Genomic DNA, 25,415 nt, shown 5'->3' on the forward strand with positions numbered 1-25,415 from the left:
TATTTTCCTTTTAAAATTTTATTTATTTGTTGAATAACAACAATGTGCAACAGACAAGTGTTAATCTGGTATAAGTTTGCTTTGGTTTTAGAGAGTATCCTTTTTTGTTCTGATATCATAATGAAATTATTAAAATACACGTCTTATGACCATCAGTGCTTTTATTATGAAGATGCCTTTGCTTGGCTAATACAACTAACACACTGTGTCAGATATGCTTTGCCATCCCAAGTGGCATGTTGGAGGCAGAGGAGGAGTGTTACTTCAGCTCCTTTGTGTAGATTCTTCCAAAAGGCAATGCTGCCTGGATTAAAATCATCTTCTTGCCTTCTCCTGTGATCATTAAAATGTACTTCCCAGCCAGAAACTATCAACTACTGCAGGAAAAACCTACCCCAGATACTCTTCAAACTTGTACGTGAGAAGCTAGAAATGCTATCGTGTCATTTGCTTAGACAAAATAATCTGCAAAAGTGCTTACATATCACTCATGGCCTTTCACAAACCTTCAGGAAGAATTATTACAGTGAGTTTATTTCATTCATTCCAAGCTTCTCTTTAAAGTTTTTTATTTACATGCAAATAGTCTCCCTTGCTAGAATTTTCACTCTTTCATCTGACATGCAAAATTATCCATGTGGATTCATGTGATGTCTCTGATTGGTAAAAAAAAACCATCTAATAACTGGACTTCTATGCTGGTGTCTTTTTAAAAGCTAGAAAACAAGTAGTGAGTACTTTTCAAAGGAATTATTTTCTATAAAAAGCAGAACAGTAGCTATGGCCAGTGGTTCCCAAATGGTGTGGTTTGGACACAGTTCTGCTCGAGAGCATAACAGCGGATAGTTCAAGCACTCACTGACAGTAAAAACAGCAGGAATGAAAGTTACATTCTGTGGCACAGAGACAAATATAATGATTATATACTGTAAACAGTATCTTACTGCTTCATTATTCTGAGCTACTTGTTTCTTATGAAGAATGTCAGAGTTCTGCAAAGAGAAAATGGAGTGAACTGTAGAATTGGGGGATTTATGCTTGTTTCAGACATTAGGAAATGACTAGGGTTTTTTCAGTTTTACATAATTTTACTATTTTTTAAAAAACATTTTATGTATGTAATGGGGGAAAAGTTTATCTTGATTTATTTTAATTACTTCATGTGGAGACAAGAGCAATCTAACTACAACAGATATATGAAAAGAGGAAATATTGTCAGAAAACACACTGAGTAAGCAGGACATTACACAACACTGCTGCCTCCTTGTACATGTGTATTAAGTGATTGCTAAGATGAGCAGGACTCCTGAATGAGCAGAATTTGTGTTTCATTAATATCTTCACTTTTCTTCTTTTCAAGTTCCACTCTAATGCTGAGACAGAAAATGGAGAGAAGGATTTATAGTCAAAATACATTAGCTGACTGCCGTTATACCACTTCATTCTTTTTAAGTCTAAAATGTACATTACACATCTAGATGCATTTAAATGTTAACTATAATTTCTTTGTTGAAGCAAGGTTATTGATATTAGTTAGTCCTATTATAATAAATAACTGTTTCTTAGAGGGAGTGCTTGTGGTGGATTAAGAAAAAATGACAACCAAGTATTCTATTATTCTTACAGATTTTTACATTGGCACAATGTATTAAAGGTGGAGATGACTACTGAATAATAAACAGAAATAAAAATATTTTTAAAAATATTTTTAAAAATAAAAAATTCCCGTGGAATACTGACTACTGAAAAATAAACAGAAATAAAAACATATGCACATATAAACATTATTGTTTGTATTATACATATAAACAATAATGTTTATATGTGCATTTGTTTATAATAATATAAACATTACAAACATTCTCAAAAGTCTCTACCATGAATATTTAATAATTGTTTATTCACAGATCTGACCAAACAGCCACTGCTCCTTTTTCCAGTTGCATTATTTTTATTCTTACCTTGACTTTCAGATCAACTGAGATTCAGAGTTTTACTGAGGAGCTGGAGAATGAAAAAAAGTTTAAGATACTATCAGACATTAAAGAATGGCAATTTTAAATTGAGACTTGGTACTGAAAGTGAAATATGGACATTCTCTAGTAGTTGCTTTTATCTGATGATTCTAAGAAGATTTAATGTTCCTAAAGCAAGCTTCAGATGATGATAAAATTAATCTGTGAGCCCTGAGGGTATTGGCACCTAGAACTGCAAGGTGTACTGTATGCACATTCCTGATTTAGCAACGAGTCAAATATTCAACTTGGTGATGTGCAGAAATACCTTCAGGCTTGCTGTGCTGAAAATGGATTTCCATCAATTACTGTTATGTAGGTCACTTTTGCAGCTTTTACTGGGTTTGAGCACTTAAAGTAATGCTACTCTACATTTGTATTGATAAAGAGATACTTTGCTGGCAGCTTTATAAAAAATATTTAATATTTTTTATTCTATTATAAACATGTGACTTTTGTTCCTGGTCCTTTTGACAAAAAAAATAATTTGTTATAATTCCAAAAATGTTTGTGATGTAGCATGCACTACCTTATACATATGTCTAATAGCCAATGACTTGATTTAAAACCTTCAGTTACAGAACAAGCACAAAGTCCAATGAAGTTATGCTCAATGCAGTGGTTGTAGATAGACCTCCCTTCCACTGCTAAGTGTCTGATCTAGAAATAGCAAGTCAGAAGTGCAATAATTGTACACCATCAGACCTCCATTACCTAGCAGGTAACCTAATTCTATCATAATGCTTCAGAATGAAAAAAAAAATCTTACTGATGCGTGTAATTATACTTTTTGTATACCACCCAAAAAATCAGATAAAGGGGAACTATGGTTTTATTTCCTTTTAACTACCCATTAGTCTCTCTTCCTTGCAGTGTTAGGTTTATGCATAGGGTTCATCTGATTACCTCTGACATCCAGCCTGCACTCTATTTCAGCTTCACCACACTCATTGACAGCTTTGCAGGTGTAAATGCCTCCGTCAAAGGGAGTGGGCTTGCGGATCTCCAGGGTCAGCACCCCCTGCTTACTGAACATGCGGTACTTGGCATCCCCAGAGAGATCCATTTTGTTTTTGAACCAGAATATCTTTGGCTGAAGAACAAAAAAGAAGATTTTTAAAAAAGAAGTTAGAGAATGGAAGACTTACACCTGGTCTTGCAGCCTCAATGTAGCCATCAAAGGCTAAGTAGTATTATGAGGTGTATTATGAGGAGTGTTGAAAAAGAACTGTTAATACTTTTTCAAGGAACAGCTCATTCAGTACAAATTCATGAAACCAATAATTCAAAAGTTCAGTATTTTTGTTAACTCAAAATAGCATATAGAAAATGTAGGGGTTTGCCCTGTTTTTTGCAATTAAAAAAAAACCAACCAAACCCAACCCCTATTAACTGTCTATAAATTCATTAATTTAGGGGTTATTTAGTTGTGCTTATTAAAATCTATTTGAATGCTACAAGTATCTTATAGCAGGGGAATCAAATGTCACAGATTATTAGAACAGAAGTGTCATAAAAGTCCACAGATGCTGGGTGGCCAATTTAGGATGCCAAGGTTTGGTCCAGGATAGAATTTTCCAAACTCTCTAGCATATCTTTAGCAACTTCAGGAATTTAAACATGAAGTTCCTGTTGGCTTCTGCTATGGAATGAAGTGGTTGCTTCTATACCAGTTCAAGCTTTTATGTTTTGTTTCCAGTTCCTGAAAAAGTGCCTTTAATTTTTATAAAGGAAACTTTGAAAATGAAAAATCTGAAACGAAGTGCTTTTGTTTATTTCAGGCTCATTAGTACATACAGCGAAGAAACAGTGTTTAAAGAATATAAAACCAAGCTTTACATTTTTCTATTTTTCTTTCAGATATTATTGTCTTCTGTTTCTTCATCCATAAACCCCAAAACTACTGCACTGTTTTTACAGAGTGCTTTCAAATCTACTGAATCGCTTTTGTGTTTGACCTGTGGTATATCAATCCAGTGCATCCCACCTGCCACTTGCTCAATTTTCTTGTCAGATCTCTGCTGGATTTTTTCCTGCCTTAACATTTTTTCCTTGTTTCTCTATAGCCTCTTTATCTTTCTGGGTATATGTCTCTTGTTATACTCCATTACTGGCAGGGCATGAGTACTGTCTCTGCTTGCAGTGGTAACTTTTCCATGCCATACAGATCATCCTGAGGTGTTCTTGAGAATCTACAATTATTAAGAACTGGGAACTTTTCATCCACATAAGATAATGAGAGCTTTTGCAGAGCACTGCTGCAGGTACTGAAACATTTTATCAAGGTTAATTTGGGCAATGGAAGTACAAAAACATATCTGGAAAAGCTGCTTTAAGAGCATTAAGTGTACTGAAGGTTGAGGACTACCTGGATCCTTCAGGCTAATGTGAAGGAGGAGCTGGCATGCCTGAATTGAAAAGCCTTCCATTACTGCACAAGAACAGCTGTAAGATTGAGAAGGTTTTTAAAGAACCTTCTTAAAACCATGGAAACAGAATGAAGTGGATGCAGATGCACAAAAATGTCAGTTAACCAAGAGGGAATATTGTCAATAACACTGTCATTTCTAAGCTGAGGCAGCTACTGGGAGATGGATTTTGCCTACAGTTGCTGGTGTTTATTCTGTAATGTTCTTGCTTTTTTGATGCTGTTTACATGGATATGCTTCCTTTTTACTTTTGAGCTTTGTCTAGAGCTCCATCCAATGAAAGCAGTAAATTATTTTTTTAATTTGGACTGAGTGATTGTTACATGTTTTGCTCTGTAGCAATCAGATCCCTTCAGAGGTATGAGGTAGTGAAAGAAGCTGAAAATAAGCAACCAGACATGAAGGGATTGTGCTAATTTAAATTTAGGACAAGATTATGTCATAATATGGTAAATTCCTTCACTGCAGGCAAAAATCTTATTTCCCTATTCTGAGAAGTCTAAATTTAGCTCCTAGCTGATACAGTTTTTACTGCTTGTTCCTGATTAACAAAATAGTACATCTTTATGTAATCTTTGATGGGACTTTCATAAATATGTTTAGAATGAGAAAATATTCCTGCGAGATTAAAAACCCAAACCAACAAAACCCCCGCAAAAGAAAATTCACACGAGACCAGGCCTTATTCTAGTTAGTTTTGCAAAATAGCTCAGCCTGTCAAAAACTTCTGTGGATGCATTGGTGTTACAGAAAAACTGCTGTTCCTCTGTGTCATTTGGTTAGAGGAACAGTAGATGACATTTAGCTGCTGTTTTCTTCCACGTCTGGAGAGAGCAGAGTATAGATAGTGAGCAGACCATTTTGTTGTTGTTTGCCTTCTGCAGTGAGCGGGTTTTGTGCAGAGGGGGAACATTTCCAGTGGTGTGGTGCCACCAGGAGCAGTGAGTGCCTCACACCCTCTGTCCCCATCACTGTGCCACTCCCCGGCTGTGCACAGAGCCACCCACCCACTCGCCCCCTCTCTGCAGGCTCAGGTGTGAGCGAGGTGGGCATGACCAGGTGCCCGCTGCTGCTCCTCTGCACAGCCGTGCCACACTCAGCCCCCCTGAGCTGGCAGGAACTCCTGCCTTGGCGCAGCAGACTGGTGACTGTACCTTGGGGATGCCTCTGACAGCGCAGCTGAGAGTGGTGTTGTAGCCCGCGATCACAGAGCGGTTCACCAAAGGGTGGGTGAACTTCGGGGCTTCCGAGAAGTCGTGCTCTTTGTAACAAGGGGGTTTGTAAGTGGTGCCTGCAGTTCAAAGAGACAAAATAGTAACAACCGTGTTGGCAGTTCTGCTGACTTCTGTACAATCTATCTGTCATTTATTTTGTCTGTATGATTTTAAGAAACTTCAAAACTTTTGGCATTTGTGATATAAAAGGTCTTTAAATACATTTCATTCTAAAACATGTCTCGTGTTTAATGTGTTAGTTAAGGTAAAAGGTCCTGGCAATCATGAGTTTTCAGCTTCTGTTAAAAGTATGAGCCATATGTGTGCAGGGAAAGTCTTCACCACAGACATCTTCATCTTTTAACCCCAAAATAGAAATAAAATACCCCAGCTGTATTATTTACTTCAGATAATATAGTTTAAGAAGACTCTATGATTAAATATTTTTGACTAACTTTTGTATTAGTACAGGAGATCTTCCTAGATAAAGGCTCTTTATGCTAAAATTCTTTTTAAGTGCTAGTTAGTAAAGAATGAAAATATCTTTAGGGATGCAGCTAGTAAAACTGTATTTTTCATTTGCCAGTGTATTACTTCTGGTACTTAGTGGCTTTTGTGATCTTTGGTTTGAAGAATATGTTACCTGTTTTTTGGATATGGGCAGGATTTTTGGTGGTTGCAGCAGTTTCACTCAGTCCACACAAATTTTCACTGAAGATTCGAAAGAAATAGTCATTTCCCATTATGAGGTCTGACACGATACAGTTTGTGCGACGATAGTGATCAAAAACCGTGTACCATTCCTGTAACAAGACTGTACTGTTTAGAAAGATGTTGTGAGAGGTCAGACTGGTGCTACTTTTGGTATGGAGAGAAACTTTTTGTACAAGGAAAAGACAGGCAGACAGGTATTTAGCACTAACCTGTGAAATTGATATTACATTGCTCCCTGTGAAGATCAGCTGATCTATTTTCTTACTTTTATATTCTGGTGGTGTGATAGGTGTATTAATGCTTTGATTTTGAGAAAAAAATTCCCTCAACTTTCTACCATATTTTAGCCATGCTCATATCTGGGGAATCTGGTACAAGATGTGTACCAGAATACGACTGGTTAATGGGGTCTTCCATGAGAAGATATTTTCCAGTTTGACAGGCATACATACCTCTCCCAGGACATACCCTGCTATGCCTAGCATCTCACTTCAACTCTAACTCCTCCTCCCTCCCCTTCATTTTTTTACTGCATTTATGAAAAATATAATTGCAAATAAAAAATATAATTTCACCTTCTAAGGAGAGCTGTCTATGCAGTTGCCACTTGATACTGCACAGGCTTGGTCTCCCTTCCATTTTCTACTGAGTATTTAACTTAATCTTTCACCTTTTGGAAGTTTTTAGATTCTATTTTTCAATGTTTAATTGCCTCTGAGGTGCCACAGGACACCTTGGACGTACAAATGAGTGTCATGAACTCAGTCATTTCCTCAAGTCTCTGTGCTCCCAAAGCAGGTGCAGGTTTAACTCCCTTCAAAGCCACAGACCCAGCCAAGTTCTTACCATTGTTTTTTTGTCAGCTTTCTGAACTGTGTAGCCCAAGATCTGAGCATTGCCATCATCCTGGGGAGGTGACCACTCCAGGGCTGCATTAAATCCCCAAACATCTACAAGCTTTATATTCTGAGGAGGACCAGGCTTGTCTGCAGAGGAGACATAAGAAAACACCTTAGTTTTTAGTTCAAGATTCAGGAGCCTTGTCATTTCCCCATGCACGGGGAAAAAAAATAGAACCTGATAACAATCTGTAACATTCCATAGCAACACCCTTCATTAATGTGAAGTTAAAACTGTAAACAAGAACATTGGGAAATTTTCAAATAACCTTTGAATATTCTTTAGAGAGGCCTGAATCTTACGGAGAAATAGAAAACACACGAGAATTAGTTAACATCTTTAAAATAGAATAAGAAGTTTGTGTTGTTTGGATGGGTGTGATTAACTCTTTAACTGCAGTTTTATTACTTACTTTGTAACCTCAGTGCAATTTCTTGGCCATTTATCTACACTGCTGTAACTACCAGGGCAATGGGGTGTGTGCCTTCCAGCTGAGGCAGGCCAGCCATTTGGGAATGTGCCTTTTCCCTCTTGGCTCAGTGCTTGTTAGCTTGCACACTAGGTGATTTCTCTGAAATAGCTAGAAAAAGAACAAACTCTCAAAGAGATAGAGAAATCTGTGTCCTTTTTAAGATACATGGAAATATAGAGAAAAACAACATAGTATGGAATGATAATAATTTTATTTTTTTTCTTTTTATACCATGTTGTTTAGTCAAATGCTGTAAGATTTAGATTAGATTTATTTAATAATATTTCTGTCTTTTTTAACTTGAGGACACCAGTCCACCTTTTTGCTGTTAGATTGTGTTACCCAGTTGTGGGGCCTGCTGGGGACAGCTGGATAGTTCATCTTGTTATGAGTGAAAAACAGTTCAGGATCATTCTAGACAGCTGAAGGGAAACTGTCTCCCCATTGTGTAGCTAAGCTGGAAAAATTAAGAAAATGGTAAGAACCTGATGGATGTAAGTTTGAGATGAGCAAAGCACAGAGGAATGTAATTATAGGTGGCTTGTGATTTAATTCCTTAAAGAAGGATATTCAAACCAGTAATAAATGAGCCTTTGTTATTGGGGGAACTGTGACTTTCTACATCAAAGCATAATGTGCTAATTCTCTTTTCACTGACAAACTTTGGAATTGAAAAACTGCTTTATAATTAGGTTTGACCCCTACTGTCCTCCTTCAAAGTGGTGCCTACTAGAACACTGCATGATGTCTGATAAGGGATATGGAATGCATGGCTCTCATTCCACTTATCATCCTCTTTCTGCCTATCTTAACTAACATTTCAGAGAAAAACCTGCCATCCTCTGTGTTTCTCAGCAGCCATCAACCAGGTAAAGCCTTCTTAAATTTTCTTCTCTGTTTTTGAAGTAGGGAATGGCAATATGTTGTCAAATGTACAACATTGCTTATGGAGAGGTGGAAATGCATTTGTTGTTAACTTAAGTCACAACTTAGAAGAAACAAAATCCTAGTTGTTTTGTTAGATATGTATTTCATTTCACAGAAATCAATCAATCTATTCTGATTTAAGAGAAGAATTTTTCATACTACATACTTGTCTGCATATATGTGAAGAAGAACCTTAGAAAAGGCAGAGATGGATAAATTTGCTACATGGATTTTTATGTTCTTGATATTTGTGGTTCAGTGGGATAATGCAATCTGCAAGAAGACCTATTCAAAATTCCTTCGTAGAATGGTAGAATATTTCTTTCTCAGTAATAACCAGTACAACTCTAGCTTGTCAACAGAGGATGGGAAAAGTTAAACTTACTGATGCTTCTGACCCAAATTATTTTCCTCTGTAGGGCACTGTGTTGGAGTGGGGAATTATATTCTGAGGAAGTGTTCTGTCTTACCCTCAGCACAAGCTCAGCTGAGGAGTTTTGCAAACTAATGAAATTTATACAATGGGAAGAAGAGATAGTGTGAATTATCTTTCAAAGATAAATTCTAATTTATATTTTCAAATAATACATAACGAGAAAAAGAATTAATTCCAGTTAAAGAAATAAAGGATAGAACTGAGGTTTGCTTCAGTCAATAGAAGTCATGATGAAAGACATAATTTATTGATTCATGTAGAGGGTGAAAGAAGATGAGGGAACCATATTCTCCAGAGATTGGAGATATTTTCATTATCTTTGAACTTTCTAAAAGTCTTCAGTAAATACTCTATTCCCATAGAAGAAGTGCACATTCTTTTGATCTCTAGAGTAAAGGGCAACAACTGTTTTGGCAACGAGGGAAGGTGATGGCAGCAACAGAGTTGTTTCCTCTTGTTTGGAGCTGACCTGACTCATCACCACAGCAGAGCTTTTGACCACCTGCACTCTTGCCTTGCTTCAAAAAGAGATAGGTGCTGAAGCCACAAGCATTACTTCTTCATCAAGGAGACTTTTGCCAAGGGAAGTTAGCTGATGAAAAGACACCTCAAAAGATCACTGATTGACTTGTTGTGTCTCTGAAAGCCAGGGTGGCTTTTCAGCCGGCTGTTCTACCACACCTAAAGCACCACTGGGAGTGTAAAAAGAGTGCCTGAAACACCCGTATTTCTGTTGTGCCAAGAGAAATAAAATCTGGGGAACAAAAAGTGCAGTTGACAGAATTGAGAAGAGGTAGTTCCTCTAGAATAACACAATCAAGAATCAGAGTAGATGCCCTGATTGCAGAAGTATCTGCATATGTTATGAGCCCTTTCTCTTCTTGGTCATGAATCAATGAATTATATGTATTCCCATTCATTTGAGCAAACTACTCAAGAAGTACAAAATTAATGTCCTCCATCTCTTACCTGTGTGATTAGCTCTTTTTTTCAACTCTCATTTTCTGTATCGAATAACTCTCTGGCAATGGTAGATGGATATGTTTTTGTGACTTTCTACACAAACAATTGGCAGAAGATACTTGGTGCTACAGCCTAAGAGCAAGGGCCAGAATCTAGAGTCACTAACCAGTTTTAGAAAGATAAATTAGAATGTAGGGTGCATTGCTACTCCCCTTTACCTGATCATAGGGTCAGAGAATGGCTTAGGTTGGAAGGGACCTCAGAGATCTTTCAGTTCCAACCCCATGCCATGGGCAGGGACACCTTCCAGCAGAGCAGATTGCTCAGAGTCCCATCCAGCCTGGCCCTGAGCACCACCAGGCATGGGGCATCCACAACTTCGCTGGGCACTCTTGGGATTATTTTGGTTGAGCTGCATTTTGCTCTTGCAGAACGGCAGTCATCCTTTCAGCAGAAGCTGCTGCTGGTATTAAGACATATTTGCTCCAATTTTTTATGTTGTTTTGTTTGCTGTTGGCACCGTTGCATACACATTCTGCCAACATAATTAATAAAAATTTAAGTAGAGCAAAGTCAGCATTTTTAATTCCAAAGCATTAGGAGGTGAGCCAAAACACGGATTCTAAAAATGTATTGATACACGAAGAAATTTGGGATAAAAGTGTGAAAACGGGGAAAGAGAAATAAAAACAGTTATCAAGAATGTTAAAAAGAGTGCCAATGGGGAGAAACAGAAAAGCTCTGGCTAAACATTAATGATATCTGAATAAGCAAGATCTCAGAATATCTCTCACATAATCCCAACAGAAGTTATGGAAACTTTGGCAATGACATTAGAAAAGAGACTGGAAATTGTATAATAGAGAATAAGCCCCAGACTAACTAGACACTCTTAACAGAGTAAAGCATTAAATGTGAATTTTTGAAATTCACAAGACTGTGCCTTCTAATTTTTGGAACTGTAGACATATATTATGGCAATGATTTTATCTTGCTATCCTTGTCTAATAAAAAAAACCCTGTATAAGTATGTCCATTCCAAGAGTCATATTTCCTTGCTTGAGTACAATATGCCTAAGAACACCAGAACTCTGAAATTCTATCTCTCTCAAAGTGATAGAAAGGAGATTAATAAGGATGATCAAAGATATGGAATGGCATCTGTTTGAAAATAGTCAAAATGAAGAGAGTAAAACTTGAGAAAGTTAACTGAGGCCAGTGGGACTGAAGGTTATAAAATCATGAGTAACATGGAAAAGCGGAATGATTATTCATGTTTTTTTCTGATACAAAACTGCATGGATGTCAAATGAGATTGTCAGGAGACAGACTTAAAGCAAGACAAATAGGCATATGTCATTAAAATGAGATTCCTTATAAAAGGATGTTTGGATTCTCAAACTAGACCTGGATTAAAATACAGACTGGATAAAATTAGGCAAGAAAAAGATCACTAAAGATCACAAAATAGCTATGGAACACAAAGAATATCCCTCATCCTCTGAAGGTCTCTAGGACACAGATAATTTCAAGGTGGGAAAGTAGTAGGAAAATAAGGTCACATGCTCTTTGTCCTACCATCTGCAACCAACCATTGAAGGAGAAGGGATTCTGAGGGAGGTGGACCTTTGGGTTGCCTCAGTCTGGCCATTGTTTTGTTTTGCTTGATCTGCTTAATTCTGATGTTTTCAGGGTCTTACCTATGATTTGTATTGTTATTGCAACTTTATCAGACATGTTTTCTATCTGAAGAGTGACTTCATATGCTCCTGAGTGATGAAGCTCTGCTTTTCTGATGAAAAGGATTGTGTCCGTGCTGCTGTTCCGAATTCCCACATCTTTGGAGTCTAGAGCTTGACCATCTTTCAGCCAAGTGATTTTAGGTCTTGGTTTACCCTAAATAGAGAAAAAAATTTTTTTGAGGCTTTAGTATTTCCATTTTTCTCTTAGCAATAATTCTAAAAGCTTAATATAATACACAGAGTTGGGATAGTAAACTCTAGAAATACTTTACAATTTCTGTTTTCCTCCAGACAAATATTTACTACCATCTGTGTGGTTTAGTGGCACCATGCTCTGAGGATGCCATTTAGTTAGAGACTGAAATGATATTGAGAACAAATCCAGAAATACTATACATGTGCTGGGCTGGTACCCTTTCCCAGGCATCAGTGAAGCCAACAGGTGATCTGACTTGCTCTGATTGTTATTAGCAGAATCTTTACACACCTGAGGACTTTATTAGCTTTGCTCCCCTTCTCCTTCCTTTCTTAAAATGTTTTGATGCTCTGTCCCCAGGCATTTTAAAAATTTTTTGAAAAATAATTGTAATCTTGCAGTCTTGGGAAGTGAAATTTACTGTATAATTCTTTCTGCGCTGCAAAATTATTTTGGTGACTATCAACCTAAGCAGTCAGTGTTGCTGCACCCATGGGAGATGGAATTGGGGAATCAGTGAGCTATCAGTGGTGTACACCGCTCTCATCCAGCCATTTCCAGGAAAAATGGTAAGTACTATTTAGTTCTTCAAAAGTTATTGGTATGCTACTTCCACAGTACAGCTCCAAACAAAGAACCCCAAGAAAACAGAAAATGGCCATAACATATTTATTAAATGTATTAATAGTTAATCCAACAGAAAATAACTCAGTGGGGGGTTTTAAGTTTCTGCCAGATTACCAAGGTGAAGCAGAGCAGCCCAGGCCTGGAGTAGTTCAGAGGGGTGGGGAGGGAAAGTGGGACCTTGCAGGGTCAGCAGTCAGCTCTGCCAGGCTGCCCTGAGCTGGAGCCCAAGGCACTGAAATGGGGACACTGCCTCAGGCAAACAGCAGAGAAAGCAGCTCTGGAAGGTTCCCCAATCCACTGGAAAGACTCTCTCTCACTCTGAACCACTGTATCTCTTCCCTTAGCCTACAGAGAGAGAGTAAGATACTCAGACTCTTGGTTTTGGTGCCTAAAGGTAGACAGAATAATCATGAATCTTTGTGCATTGCTACACCTTTATTTCAGGTTTGTCTGGTATTTGCTCAGAAGGTCTGTGTACCATCACTCTTTTTTCCAGTAGTATTAGGAAAAAAACTTCACCTTTTATAAGAGTCAGGACAAGATCTGTCCAAAATTATACTTAAACCTTGTCTAAAAGACCTAGAAATTGCCATTTGTTCATTGATGCTCTTTTCTCTAACTCATCAGATATATTGTAGTTTATTTTACATCAGGGCTGATAAGCACTTTGAATGAGCTATGGTTTTGGACCTTGCATTCTCTCTCTCTGATAAATTATTTTCCTACAGCTTTCTGCCAAGGAGCATAGTTAAGAGCACCTCAGGGCTGAAATAATAGATACAAGAGAGTTTTTCCTGTTCTAGTGTACCTGTACCCTAGTCTCATTTCAGAGAACCCTCACAAAAACCTGTTAGAGCAAGAAATGGCTTCCTCTCTTCAGCTAGAATGTATAGTAGAAATTCTGGAATAAGTGAAAAGGTTTGGGTTGGGTTTTGTGTTTTATTTTCCATATCTGATTATTGGTGAAGAGGCCAAGAACTGACTCTATTTTACTTCCCACATATGCCTGTATTTTAAAATTATATGGAGATCCTCCTTGAAAAATTTGGCTAGGGAATGCTTTCAAAATAAACATAATCTGCCTAAATAGTATAGTTCTATGTGCATTTATCTAAATTTCTACTTTGCCAAGACAAATACTTGGCAGGTTTTCAGGCTGATTACAAGGCTGTTGCTGCTGGTATTCTAGTGTGGTTGATCAGATATGCTCACTCACAGCTCCTCCTTTTCTGAGGTGCTGTGAGAGCCAGTGAAAGATTGCAAGTGTTCAAAGTGTTGGTTTTCATATACTCTTATATTTATAGACTGCGAAAAGCATAATCAGATAGAAAGCATGTTCCTAATACATATGTCAGAGGATAGGATTTCTGCAATGTGTAATAGATAATCTGAGAGAGAACAGTGAGTGACAGGGTAGCTAAATAGCACCAGAGAAACTCGGGGAGTTCACAGCCAGTGAAGAATGAATTTAAATGCTCTTAGATATTTATATTCACACATTTATGATGGACAAAAAGACTGCTCAGTACTACTGTGAATTTTATCCATTAATAGCACATGATATCCCTCCAATCACGTGCCACATAGTTAATTTTGAGGCAAGAATGTGTTGATTCTCTTCCTTTCACCAGAACGTTCCACCTGCTTAAAGCACTCAACCTAAAAAAGGTTAGAAGCAATGTTTTACTTTCTTTTCAGGACATTTTGATCTAAAGGTTTAAATAGGTCTGCCAGTAGCATTAAACCCAGAATACCTTGACAATGTATTTCACAGAATTTTACTGTAGTGACCACAGAGGTCGCTGGAAAGGTTGCACAGAAACTGTAAATAGTAGAAGACACTGACTTTCACTTTCACTAGATACCAGATTCTGTATTTATTTAGGATCTTCTTCTGCAATAGAAATGTCCAGTGACTTAAAATTTTTCAAAATGCGAAGGAAAAAGTTCTTTTTGATTTGCTTTTTTTGAACGGTCATCTGTATTACATATTCCAAATAGCTATAGCCACAATTCTTAATACTGTGAGAGCTGCAATTCAACACTATGACAAATTTAATTCACTCAAAAAAATACTTATTGAATTAAAGTCTTCTGGCTTTGTTCTCAGAGTAAAATCTGGCGTTGCTGGATAGATTTTAGCTTTTTTTGTTACCCTTACCCTTTAGGAGACAAGAGCTTATACCAACACATGATTTGTCAGTCAGGTACTCAAATCATGTTTTGATCAGTTGGTTCAATTTGGCTAAATTTGCCAGAGCACCTGAAATCACTAAGATTAGCTTAGTACAGTTCTGCAAAAGATTGATGACTGGGGGAAATGCCAAAACCTCAGTTAGTGTCCCCACTAAGAAAAGTCAGGGAAAGCTCAGTATTTTAACTAATTTTTTGGCAACAGCTGTATGATGAGGCAGGATTAAGTGAAGCTCTGGATTAGTTTCCACATGCACTTAGCCTGGCCAGGGAACTGAGGACGTGCCAGTGAGGGGAGGAGGGCACAGAACTGGCAAATCCCTGGGAATATTGCAGTGAGGCTGCTCTCAGCACAGGAGGTGCTGCATGTGCTGGGACAGTGGTGATTTGGGGCTGTCATGGTTTATTTAGCACCTCTCTCCCTGGCAGAGTCTTGTGGGGAGCACAGAAGGCCTTGACTCTGTGTATGCACTGCTCTCAGCAATGGCTAAAACACCCCCAAAATATCAATACTCTTTCCAGCACTAATTCAAAACATCACCCCATAGTAACTTCCATGAAGAAAATTAACTGCCCAGCCAAAACCAGCACAAGGGGACACAAGACACAAATCTCTAAAATGTTATACTTTATTCCCCTGCTTATGGGACAGCTTGTCAAATTTGTGCAATTTTTCTTCAACTTGGATATCAAAGCAGGAAAAATATCTGTTTATTTTAGGGTTTTTTAAAAATAATTACATAACTCAGAAATAGCAGATGTACAAATCTTGAATTTTGTGTGTGGCTACACATCAGTAAAAAAGTCATTTTAACAATTTTGGAGATAAGAAATGTGAAAGAAAAAAATGCCTTATGATTATGCTGAAATAATTCAAGCATGCAAGTCAAGAAAGTTATCCATTCATGAGCGTGCAATTGTGTACTAATCAGATATATCTCTGTGAAAAAGCAACTTTTCATGTGACCCAGTAACCATAGTGCTAAAAGACATGTACCTTTAAGTTTACATAAATTTTGCTCTAATAATTTTTCCTGCTGATGCTGCTCAAACAAAAAAATACAGATGATGTGTGGTTATTTGTCTCCCTTGTGGAAAAAATGTTTTGCATATCTCTAGCATCTTTTATATGAGAATTTCAAAGCTCTTCACTAATAACAGGATTACGTTTCTATAGATGTCAGTCCTGGACTGTAGAGAAATTTCAGTGTATTGAAGTTTTTACTGAGGACTTGATTAAGTGATATATCTGTTATTACTGAGGAAATCTGTGTCAGAGCCAGAGTTTGTAATTTACAATTTCTTTTGCTATTTCTCCCTTAGGAAACCATTTCCTTACACACCTTAATTCTTGCACTCTATTGAGATTATAGTCATGCATCTGAAAAAAGGCATGTAGGGTTTTAGAAACAGTCAGATAGTTGTCTGTACAGCTCTAGAAAATGCCAAGATGAGGTAACTGGTCAGGTCAGTCTTTGTGTATATTTTAGCAATTTTGTGCGTGCCTTAGTGAAGTGTAGTTACATACATGCACCCTTGATAATCCTCAGCAAGCTCTGGTTTTTATACCTTCATGCACAGTAATGCCCAAGCAGGTCCTTATACACACACTCAGGTTCTGCATCCCAGGGCCAACTGGGGTCTTCTGTTTATGTGCAAACTCTACTTTTTGCAGTCTGCCTTTCAGAAGTTAACACACACACTTTTGCCAAAGAAGTTGCCCAGTGACATCATATGCCTTGGTTCCAGAAGAGTAATTAGTTGGATTCTTACATTTTTGTCTACTTCTCTCTAAGGTGCCTCCCGTGCTCAGTAAACAGGAATGGGCTTGCACTTACTTAGACCACTTTTTTCTTCTTCCCCAAAAGGTAGATTAAGGAAGAAACTCTGACTGTAAAAAAAAATTACTGAAAAAAAGAATGATTCCTTCCCTTTCTCAATTTTTTGAGAAGGTTTCATGAATCACAAGCCATATTTATGTAATTCTGCTTAAGCAGTGAAGTTATGGGAACTTACATTAAGGAAATTATTTTAGGTAAGTAATCATAAATAACCATGACAAAATAGAAGCTGACACATACCTGAAAAGGGATCACAATATTGATTGTTTCACCCACTTTCTTCACCAGAGTCTGTCTGAGGTGGCGTGGCAGCCAGAATTTGGGACGCTCTGCAGTTAAGCATTAGCACACTAAATACATAACTTTTGATAATGTGCAACATTATTTAGAGCAAAAATAAGGCAATGGATAACTTTAAGCATAAGAAAATTGTGGAAGCACTGTTTATACTTTTAGGGACTAGCTCAGTCTCTCAGTAGTTTCAAAAGTATTTGTCTACTGGATAAAAAGTAAAGTCTCAGTTATATATTTAACCTCTGAGCATGTTTTCAGTGACAGCAGCATTATGAAAACGTGTCACATCTGAAATGCGAATTTGGGTGGCTTCTGTTGGATGTGAGAATTCTATATGGACTTTGTTTCTTTGGAAAAATTGTTCAGTTCAGTAGAAAGGATGGGACAAGGGATGTATTGGAGTAAAAGAGTGATGATAGATTATGATTATCTATTGCTATATTGCAGCAGCTTGTAAATTGCCACTGGGAGGTATTTATGGACACACTCAGAAAGCACAGCAACTGATGGATTCCTTTATCTTGCTGCAGTCATTCAGTTACAGTTCTTTCTTTGAGATGGATGTAGTGGAATCTTTGTAGCATCTTACTTTCACTAACGATTAAGGATCTTACTGCATGTTTTTTTCATTGGTCTCTGCTTCCCTCTACTTCACTGGAAAGCTTTCTAGGCTCTTCTTTTATCCTTAGTCTTTCCCCTATTATTTACAGAAGGAATTTCTTAACATACAGTTGGAGTATCTGTCTTCATGACCATTTGGTATTGAGATGCATTAAACTTTGTTTTATTTACATTGGCTCAGTTTACTGCCAGTGAGACTCTGGCAGACACTTCGTGTGAGCCAAGTTTGAGGAATTCACTATTAGCAGCTCTTGATGTCTTTTGGACTCCAGTCAAATGAATTTTAATCTGCTGCTGTTGGGTGATACACAGGGTGGAAATTAATAATCTGCAACAATGAAGTAAATAGATCTCTTGCCATAGCCAACAGAGTCATTTTGCAGTAATACAGCAGCTTTTCAAGCAGAGAGGTAAATATTAAATAAATGTTTCTTAAATTCTGACAGTGCCATTGCAAGAGGTGAAACGTCCATATTTTGAAAGTAAGAAATATTTTATTTTAAGAGCTATGCTTTACAAATATAAGACCTGGGTGCTGTAGAGCTGTTCTCAGAGTCGGAAGACACTGGGCACCTAATCAAAGTGGAAAAGCAGTTTGTGTGTTATTCCTAACTAAAGGCAGAATTTTGGCCAGAGGAAATGAAGAGTAAGATTTATTCAGTATAGATACTCACGCAGGATCTCTTGAACAGTAACTGGCTCTTTTATTGTTGCTGCTGCACTCTCACCAGCCAGGTTTACAGCCTTGATACGGAAATAAAGTTTGTCCCCTGTGACCAGATCTTTAACCAGTGCAGACGTGCGCTCGGTTAGGCCAGGAAGGGCAGGAATCCATTCTGTAGCTACAAGTACAGTATGTGCATATTGCAATAATACATTATTTTTCCAAACTGAGGCCTTGTTTGCAATTGAAAGGAAATTTCTATTGGGATAAAATGAACTCAAGTTACAGCACCATAACTAAAAGAGAACAAAATAAGTAGGAAGGAGAACTCTGGATCAAGGAGATTTGTTTACACATGGAGTTAAGCAATCTCTAGACTTGATTACTCAAAATAGCTGGAGATAAGGGAATCATCTTTGGGTAGTTCCTTCGGCATTTTGTTTTATAGAGCTTTGAGCTGTGGGATTTCTTGACATTTATTTTACTACATGGGAATGGGGAGAACTTTGGAAGTAGCTTTAGCAAGAAAGTGAAGCCTTAATTGAATTTTTTTTCTTGGAGTAAATATACTTTCTGTGACTGTCCAAACAGATCAGTGAGAGCCACATATGCTGAAAACAATAATAGAGCGCATAACTGTTGGAATTTATTGTTTAATTCTCAATTGACACAGTAGAACAGAATTCTTAGTGCTTCCTTATTATAAAGCACAGAAATATGACTGAAAAATCATCCTGCTCTGACAGTGACAGAGATTCTGGTAATTCTATAGTGATGTGTCATCAAAGACTCTAAATTATTTCTGCATAAATAATGCCCTACAAACCCCCTAGTTTAGATTATTTGGCAATCAAGCCTAGTGTCAGGGAAAATGTCAATATTGAAGTGACTATAAATTTGTTCTCAGACTGGTGACAGAAGCATTATGTTGTAGCATCACAGAACACTGAATTTTGTAGATATGGTGCTGTTACACTCTTTATTACCAGTAATGGTATTAAATGAGGTAAGGTAATGGTTAATTTTTAAAGTTTGACTGTACTTTGTGTTTTAAGGAATCTGCAATTCATGAATAATACAGAAGTATAGGAGGGACTATAGAACAGTCATGATATTTTTATATTACTAATATTTATTAAAGCTTATGATGATTGTGAAGATGACATTATGGATGTGATTTCCATGGTTTTACGGTCACATCGTAGTGAGTACAGTGATGATTGGCAAGGATGGTAGACATAGATTAGAGTTAAAATTTGGTGATGCTGGACATGGTTAGGTTGTTGGTAGTGTATTGAGGTGAAGTTATTGCAATTGTAGCATTTCTAAATGCTCTGTTGCTGCTGCCTAGTAGTCATGCTTACTTACATCCATCTTTGCAGTATTCCACCATGTAACCATCTAATCCCCCAGCCCCAATCCGCTCAGGGGGCCTCCACTTCAAGGAAACGGTGCTGTCAGAAACATCCTCCACTGTGAAGTGTGTTGGTTCACTTGGAGGAGCTGTAAGGAAATACAGACAAGTAGATTCTGAGAAATAGCAATACAACTATGAGAATTCAAAGGCTACACAAGGAGTGATTAACCACTGATTTATGTACCACTGTCTATACTAATAAAATTAATCTAAAGGTGAAGCTCAGTTGGAAAGTGTAACACCTATTGCATCATTAAATAAAGACAGAGCATAATAGGAAGGGGAACAAGACTTCCTATAATAGGAAGGGGAACAAGAGGTTAAGATAGTAGCTCCTATTCACAGATGCTCCCTTATGAGAAAAGCCACTGGAAAAACAAAGATTTGTAGAAGGGAGTCAAATTGTCATCGTAAGTCTGCAGAGAAGTTTAGAAATCAAAATATGTACCTTTTATATTCTGTACTTACACCCTGACTCTAACTGGACAAAATTTGCATGTCAAAGAAGCAAACTGACAGTGGCTGAATTTCACTTCACTCATACAGTGAAGAAAATGACCAAAAGTTATGACTACATGTTTAGAGAAACACTACTTCTGATTTGTGCATTTGTAACAGAGACATACTTGAGAAAAATATTTTAGGGATAAAAATTTTTGGTTCAGATACAGCTTTTTCATATCTCTTCAGAACAGGTGTGTCATGGCTTTTTATAAACCCACAGTTCAGAAAGACCACTAGCTAAATTCGATCTTCTGCAGCATGACTATTTTCTACTAATTTAAAATAATCAAGAAAAGCTCTTACTAGAGGATCCAAAATAAACATAAATGTTACTGTGAAATAATTTATAACAAAAAGCAAACAGAAAACAACTTTTTCAAAATAACATTTAGGGTGCAGGACCATAAAAATTTAGTATACATACCCTAAGAGCAACCTAATTATTCTATTTGACATAATCTGTGTATTTGTGTATTATAAATTGAACATCAACTGAATATACATAATAGATTTTACCAGGTAAGTTAAATACAGGTTCACATATTGTGGAACTAATGAAATCAGTCTTAGTTCCCAAAGTAATTGTTAAAAAAAAAAAAAAAAACACCACCAAAAAATATCACCTAATTTCATTTCTGTAACTGTCAAAAATTTTTGTATTCATGTGGTAGCAAGGACAGCACACAGGAGGAAACGCAATTGGGAGCATACACAACCACACAGTACACGATCAAAACCCCAAACCTCTTCTCTGAAGAAGTAAGTGTGAACTTTATCCTTAATCAAGTAAAACTCTGCCTATCCCATGAAAACTTTGGACCTTTTTTTTCAGAAGCTCCACTTGATGGTTCTTGTTTGACCTCTTTTGTTGCAGACCAGCCGTTGTGAGTTTGAAATCCAGAATTAAGCGACCCTTCTTGCAGTTCAGCCTTCCCTTCTGACTCCTTCACTGCATCCTCTGCTTTTACATGGTCTCCATCAGCAGGCTGTCCCCCTTCGCTGTTATTTGTAGATTTAGAAACTCTAGTCATTTTAATCTCCACCTATTTGTACTTTTGTGGGTCTTCTCCCTGAAAGTCTTAGCAGGCAGTCTTCCTGAGGACTCCTTTAGTTTGCTCCTTGCTCAGGGACTGCAGGAGACACTGCACGGCTGTGTTGGGAAGGATTATTTATAGAAAATCATTCCTCAAATATTTTCTTAATCATCTATCCTTTTAGCTGTGGAGAGGGCTGGGATTAAGGGAGCACTGGACGGGATACTGTGATATTTGCACCCATAAGGGAATGGGAGAAGCTGAGAGGGACAGGGAAATCTCTGTCAATTAGTTCTCCTCCTTTTTTCAGATCCAGCTTGACTCTCACACTTCTAATTATAACAACTAAAATTTCATCAGCAATTTCATGAAACTGGAACCTCTGTGCTCTTCAGGAAGAGGTATGAGAGACAGAGGAACATTACAAAGGAGAAGGTTGATTAAATATAGAATATAGAGATGGCTGATAGCCTCTTTCCTGACACATTCTTTTAGCTGTAAGAGCAGTTGAAGAGAAGAGATCAGAATTGTCCTGTCTTCGATGTATCCTAGAAATACCATGGAGTATCAAAACTCACCAATTGGCATGAAGGGTTGGGAGGCAGGGCTGGGCCGGGACATGCCAATGGAATTCACAGCATAAATCCGCATCTCGTAAACCACTCCTTCAATCATCCTCTTGGCCTCATAGGTCAGCTCCTTTAAAAGGTCAAAGTTCAGCCTCATCCATCGATAGCTCTTCTTCTTCTTTCTCTCTAAAATATAGCCTGGAAAGGACAGCTGTTATGTGGTAAAAGAACTGGAAATTGTTATCTCACATGCAGGAAAAAAGAAAATCCTTTTAAGTGAAGGAGAAATTTCCTTGAAATGTCTAAGATGTGGCATGGAGTTAAAAAAATAATTTATTTCTTTTATTCTGCTTCAATTCACTAACCTTGACTAACAGCCTAAATCCCCCACAAAGAATTAATTGGATGAACAGTTTGAAAATTCCTTTTATTTTAAATTAATGTTTTATCAAAGAACTGATGCTAAATCTCTGTGTTCTTTGCAAAGTGATGGAAATGCAGAATGCTTCCCAGACAGTGCAGATCTCAGGCTGCTTCAGCCCTACAGTGAGTGAGATATGGCCACTCACCATTTTTCTGGCTCTGACTTCCTTGGGAAGGAAAGAGAGCCTGTATGGTAGCGGAGAACAAAGGGAGCCGGGTGCACTGCAGACCAAATCTGCAGTACAGCTTAAGGTGTCATCTCTATGCCTGGAATCCATGTCTTAGCACTTCTCCAGAACATCCATAGCCTTTCCAACACTACCATGCTCTTTTCCATAATGACTAAGTGAGGCTGGATTATCAGTATAAAAGATAAACTTCTCATTTCCCCAAACTGGGAATGGAATCTGTGATTCCTGATGCTTAATATGGAGGATGGTTGTACATCACATTGGAAACATAGATGTCAGATATTTTCCAGTTGACCTGCTACAAGGACTACTGAACTGTTTCTTTCCATTTAGCTATATTAATTTCTGCTGCTTCTCTGTGTTGCAGATAGAGTGACTGGATGGGATCCACATAAGCTTCTTTCAAACAAACTTTGCTGTGATATCTTTTAGCTACAGAATGAATATCAGAGAATAGTGATGTACACATGCCATGTATCTGAGTGTATTTTGTGGACGTGCTCCTACCCATGGACTGCAGAGGTCTGTACAGATGTCTGTAACAGGGGGCGGCTACAATAGTGTGAGTCCACAGCAAGGACTTATAATTGAGCCATGCAGGAGAGTGATTCTGTCCCTGCAGCTCACCAAGGTCAAACTTGGAGAGGTTCCTTTGGTATACCTGGGAAGTATGATTCACACTTCAGGTGTCTCCAGGGATAAGGAGAATGACAGGCACATTTGATTTGCTGGCATGCTGTAGGCACAGACAGCGCAGCAGCCTTTCCTGTCAATGCTGAAATGCAAGAAGAGCATGGGAGTCTACAGAATGTTCTGGGAAAAGAACAGTGGAGGTATCTTTAAGCTGACAGGTTGTATCATCACTTTAAATGCATGAAGATGTACTCCTGGCATACTTTCTTTCAGTAGCTTTCAGAGTTAAATGCTGTAAGTGATGAACCTATGGTTCCTTTGGTACATTCCTGTTTTTTTCTCTCTTCAGCAGGGTCTATGAGACTGAGAGAAGTTTCATCAGCTCAGTTTCTGGGGTTTTTTTGCTTTTACAGATAACCAGTGTTAAGCACATAAGTGTCAAAATGAGGAGGTTTGCAATTAAAAGAAAAAACAGGCAGAAAGGAGGTAAAATGATAATACCGGTTGTATTGGTGACATTTGGTAAAGCAAATTATTTTCCCAAATGCGTGAGAGTTAAAGATACTGTTTTAGTAATACAAAAAGCACACAAAATCCCAGGAAAGGTGAAGATGGGGTGTGAATTTCTATTTTATATCTGTTGGATATAGCTAATAAAGACTGTATCTGACTGCCTACAAAGCCATCTGTAACAATATGAAGACAGATGAGAACGAATATGCCTTTCTCCCCTGCCTTCCTAACTTGTTTAAAGCTCTGTGTGAAAGGTTAGTGCTGCATCTCAGTTTTCCTCTCCTCCTGCTGCAAGTGTTTTATTGGAGCTCTTGCAGTAGTGCAGCCCTGTGCTACCTGAAGGAACCCCCTCAGGTAGTGTGAAGGGTTGTTACTGGAACATCAACAAAATCCTTCCTTTGACAGTGAAAACAAAGCAAAGAACTTTTCAAAATATGTGTCCTGAAAACCTTACAAAACAAAATCATAGCCTTTGTCTAGTCAGTGAGGTGGGGGTTGCCTGTGATAATGACACAACTACTGGTAAATGTCTTTGCATGTAATATTTTGACTTCTTGCTTGCTTCCTGTCAGAATAGATGAAACCAGAAAGCACTGGCCCAGCAGTTCCTTGTTTATTCCTGCACAGGTAAATTATTTGATTTAAATGAGACAGACCTCGTGGAAATGAATGAAGTCCAGACATACAAATGCAAATACAAACTCTCCTCTTCCAGATACTATTCAGGGGATTAAAAGAATTTTAGACATTTCTAACTCTGCCATCCCCATGGGAGTCCATATAGCTTTCAATGTATATTTTTTTCAAAGAAACTCAAGCTCCAGAGATCTTTATTAAACAAATTGCTAGATATGGACTCCACAGGAGTTTTTTCCCCTAAAATTGGTCAAGACCCTGCATTATTTTCTTTTTCTTCTGAGGATCACAGAGATTTCTGTCTAAAACTTACCATGCTCGGTGCAAAACTCAAAATGGCGTCAGTGATAATCTTGATTGTGCCTGCTGATTTCCTGCATCCCATGATAACTTTGCATTCTAGTTTTTAGTGCAGGTTTTAAGGTCACTAAAATGATTGAAACTGTTTTATGACCCATTGTTTTATATGAAGTAGATTTATGAAGCAGTTTTCCACTATAAAACATGTATTACATAAGTGCCTGAGATTGCAGATGTCTGGAGTTGATGACTGAGGTGGCCACAGATCTGTTTGGATATTCCTAGGTAAGCACAAAGGCCTGTACACTGACATAAAATTTCAGTCTTGAATGAGGATAGTTAGCTTTAGCTATTTTTCATCTCACCTTTTCATGCTTTGGTAACTTGTTTGCTGAAATACTTCTCTGCCTCAAATCGCACAGGCAGGGGGCACTCTCTGCTCAAAATTGCAGGCCAGGCCCTGGGCCGGTTTGAAGGTTCAGTGCCTCAGAGCAGCTCCGGCCTGAGCGTCAGCCTTCCTTATCTCTAAACAGAGAATCCTTCTGGGCCATTTCAAAGGAGCAGCAAAAAACATGTGCCAAGCTGCGGGGACTTCATGTGTTTGCACTCTTACCGAGTACTGGTTGCCCACCATCGTATTTAGGGGGTTGCCACTGCACAGTGCAGTAATCTTCTCCAATGTTGCTGATTGTGGGAGCTTCTGGAGGGTCAGGAACATCTGAAGAAAGGGTGAGAATGAACGAGAGTTTTTATTGTTTCAATTTCTTTATGCAAGTAAATTAAATATTTTTAACATTTTTTTTCCCTGTGTGGTATTGATGTAATGGTGTCCCCCAGGAATTAGTGTTGGGTGCAGTCTTGTTTAATACCTTGAGTGATGATCTGGATGAGGGTATTGAATCTATTGTTAGCAAATTCATGGATGACACCAAATTGGGTCTGAGTGT

At 37.9% G+C, this 25,415-nt stretch overlaps 1 protein-coding gene across 1 annotated transcript in view; it reads right to left on the reverse strand.

Moving 5' to 3' along the window:
- Window positions 1–25,415, reverse strand: part of MYBPC3 (myosin binding protein C3) — a 62,247-nt gene continuing 36,832 nt past the window's right edge. The window contains exons 23-34 of the mRNA XM_074543134.1: window positions 25,082–25,186; window positions 21,782–21,970; window positions 19,617–19,751; window positions 18,259–18,426; window positions 16,910–16,998; window positions 11,771–11,966; window positions 7,219–7,358; window positions 6,302–6,461; window positions 5,599–5,735; window positions 2,922–3,108; window positions 1,962–2,004; window positions 1–1,373 (exon numbers count right to left, since the gene is read on the reverse strand). Of these exons, the coding sequence (XP_074399235.1) occupies window positions 1,994–2,004; window positions 2,922–3,108; window positions 5,599–5,735; window positions 6,302–6,461; window positions 7,219–7,358; window positions 11,771–11,966; window positions 16,910–16,998; window positions 18,259–18,426; window positions 19,617–19,751; window positions 21,782–21,970; window positions 25,082–25,186 (1,517 nt within the window). The 3' untranslated portion in view covers window positions 1–1,373; window positions 1,962–1,993. The remainder of the gene's footprint in view (window positions 1,374–1,961; window positions 2,005–2,921; window positions 3,109–5,598; window positions 5,736–6,301; window positions 6,462–7,218; window positions 7,359–11,770; window positions 11,967–16,909; window positions 16,999–18,258; window positions 18,427–19,616; window positions 19,752–21,781; window positions 21,971–25,081; window positions 25,187–25,415) is intronic.

This window comes from Zonotrichia albicollis, chromosome 6, assembly GCF_047830755.1.
Source record: "Zonotrichia albicollis isolate bZonAlb1 chromosome 6, bZonAlb1.hap1, whole genome shotgun sequence".
Classification (NCBI taxonomy): Eukaryota; Metazoa; Chordata; class Aves; order Passeriformes; family Passerellidae; genus Zonotrichia; species Zonotrichia albicollis.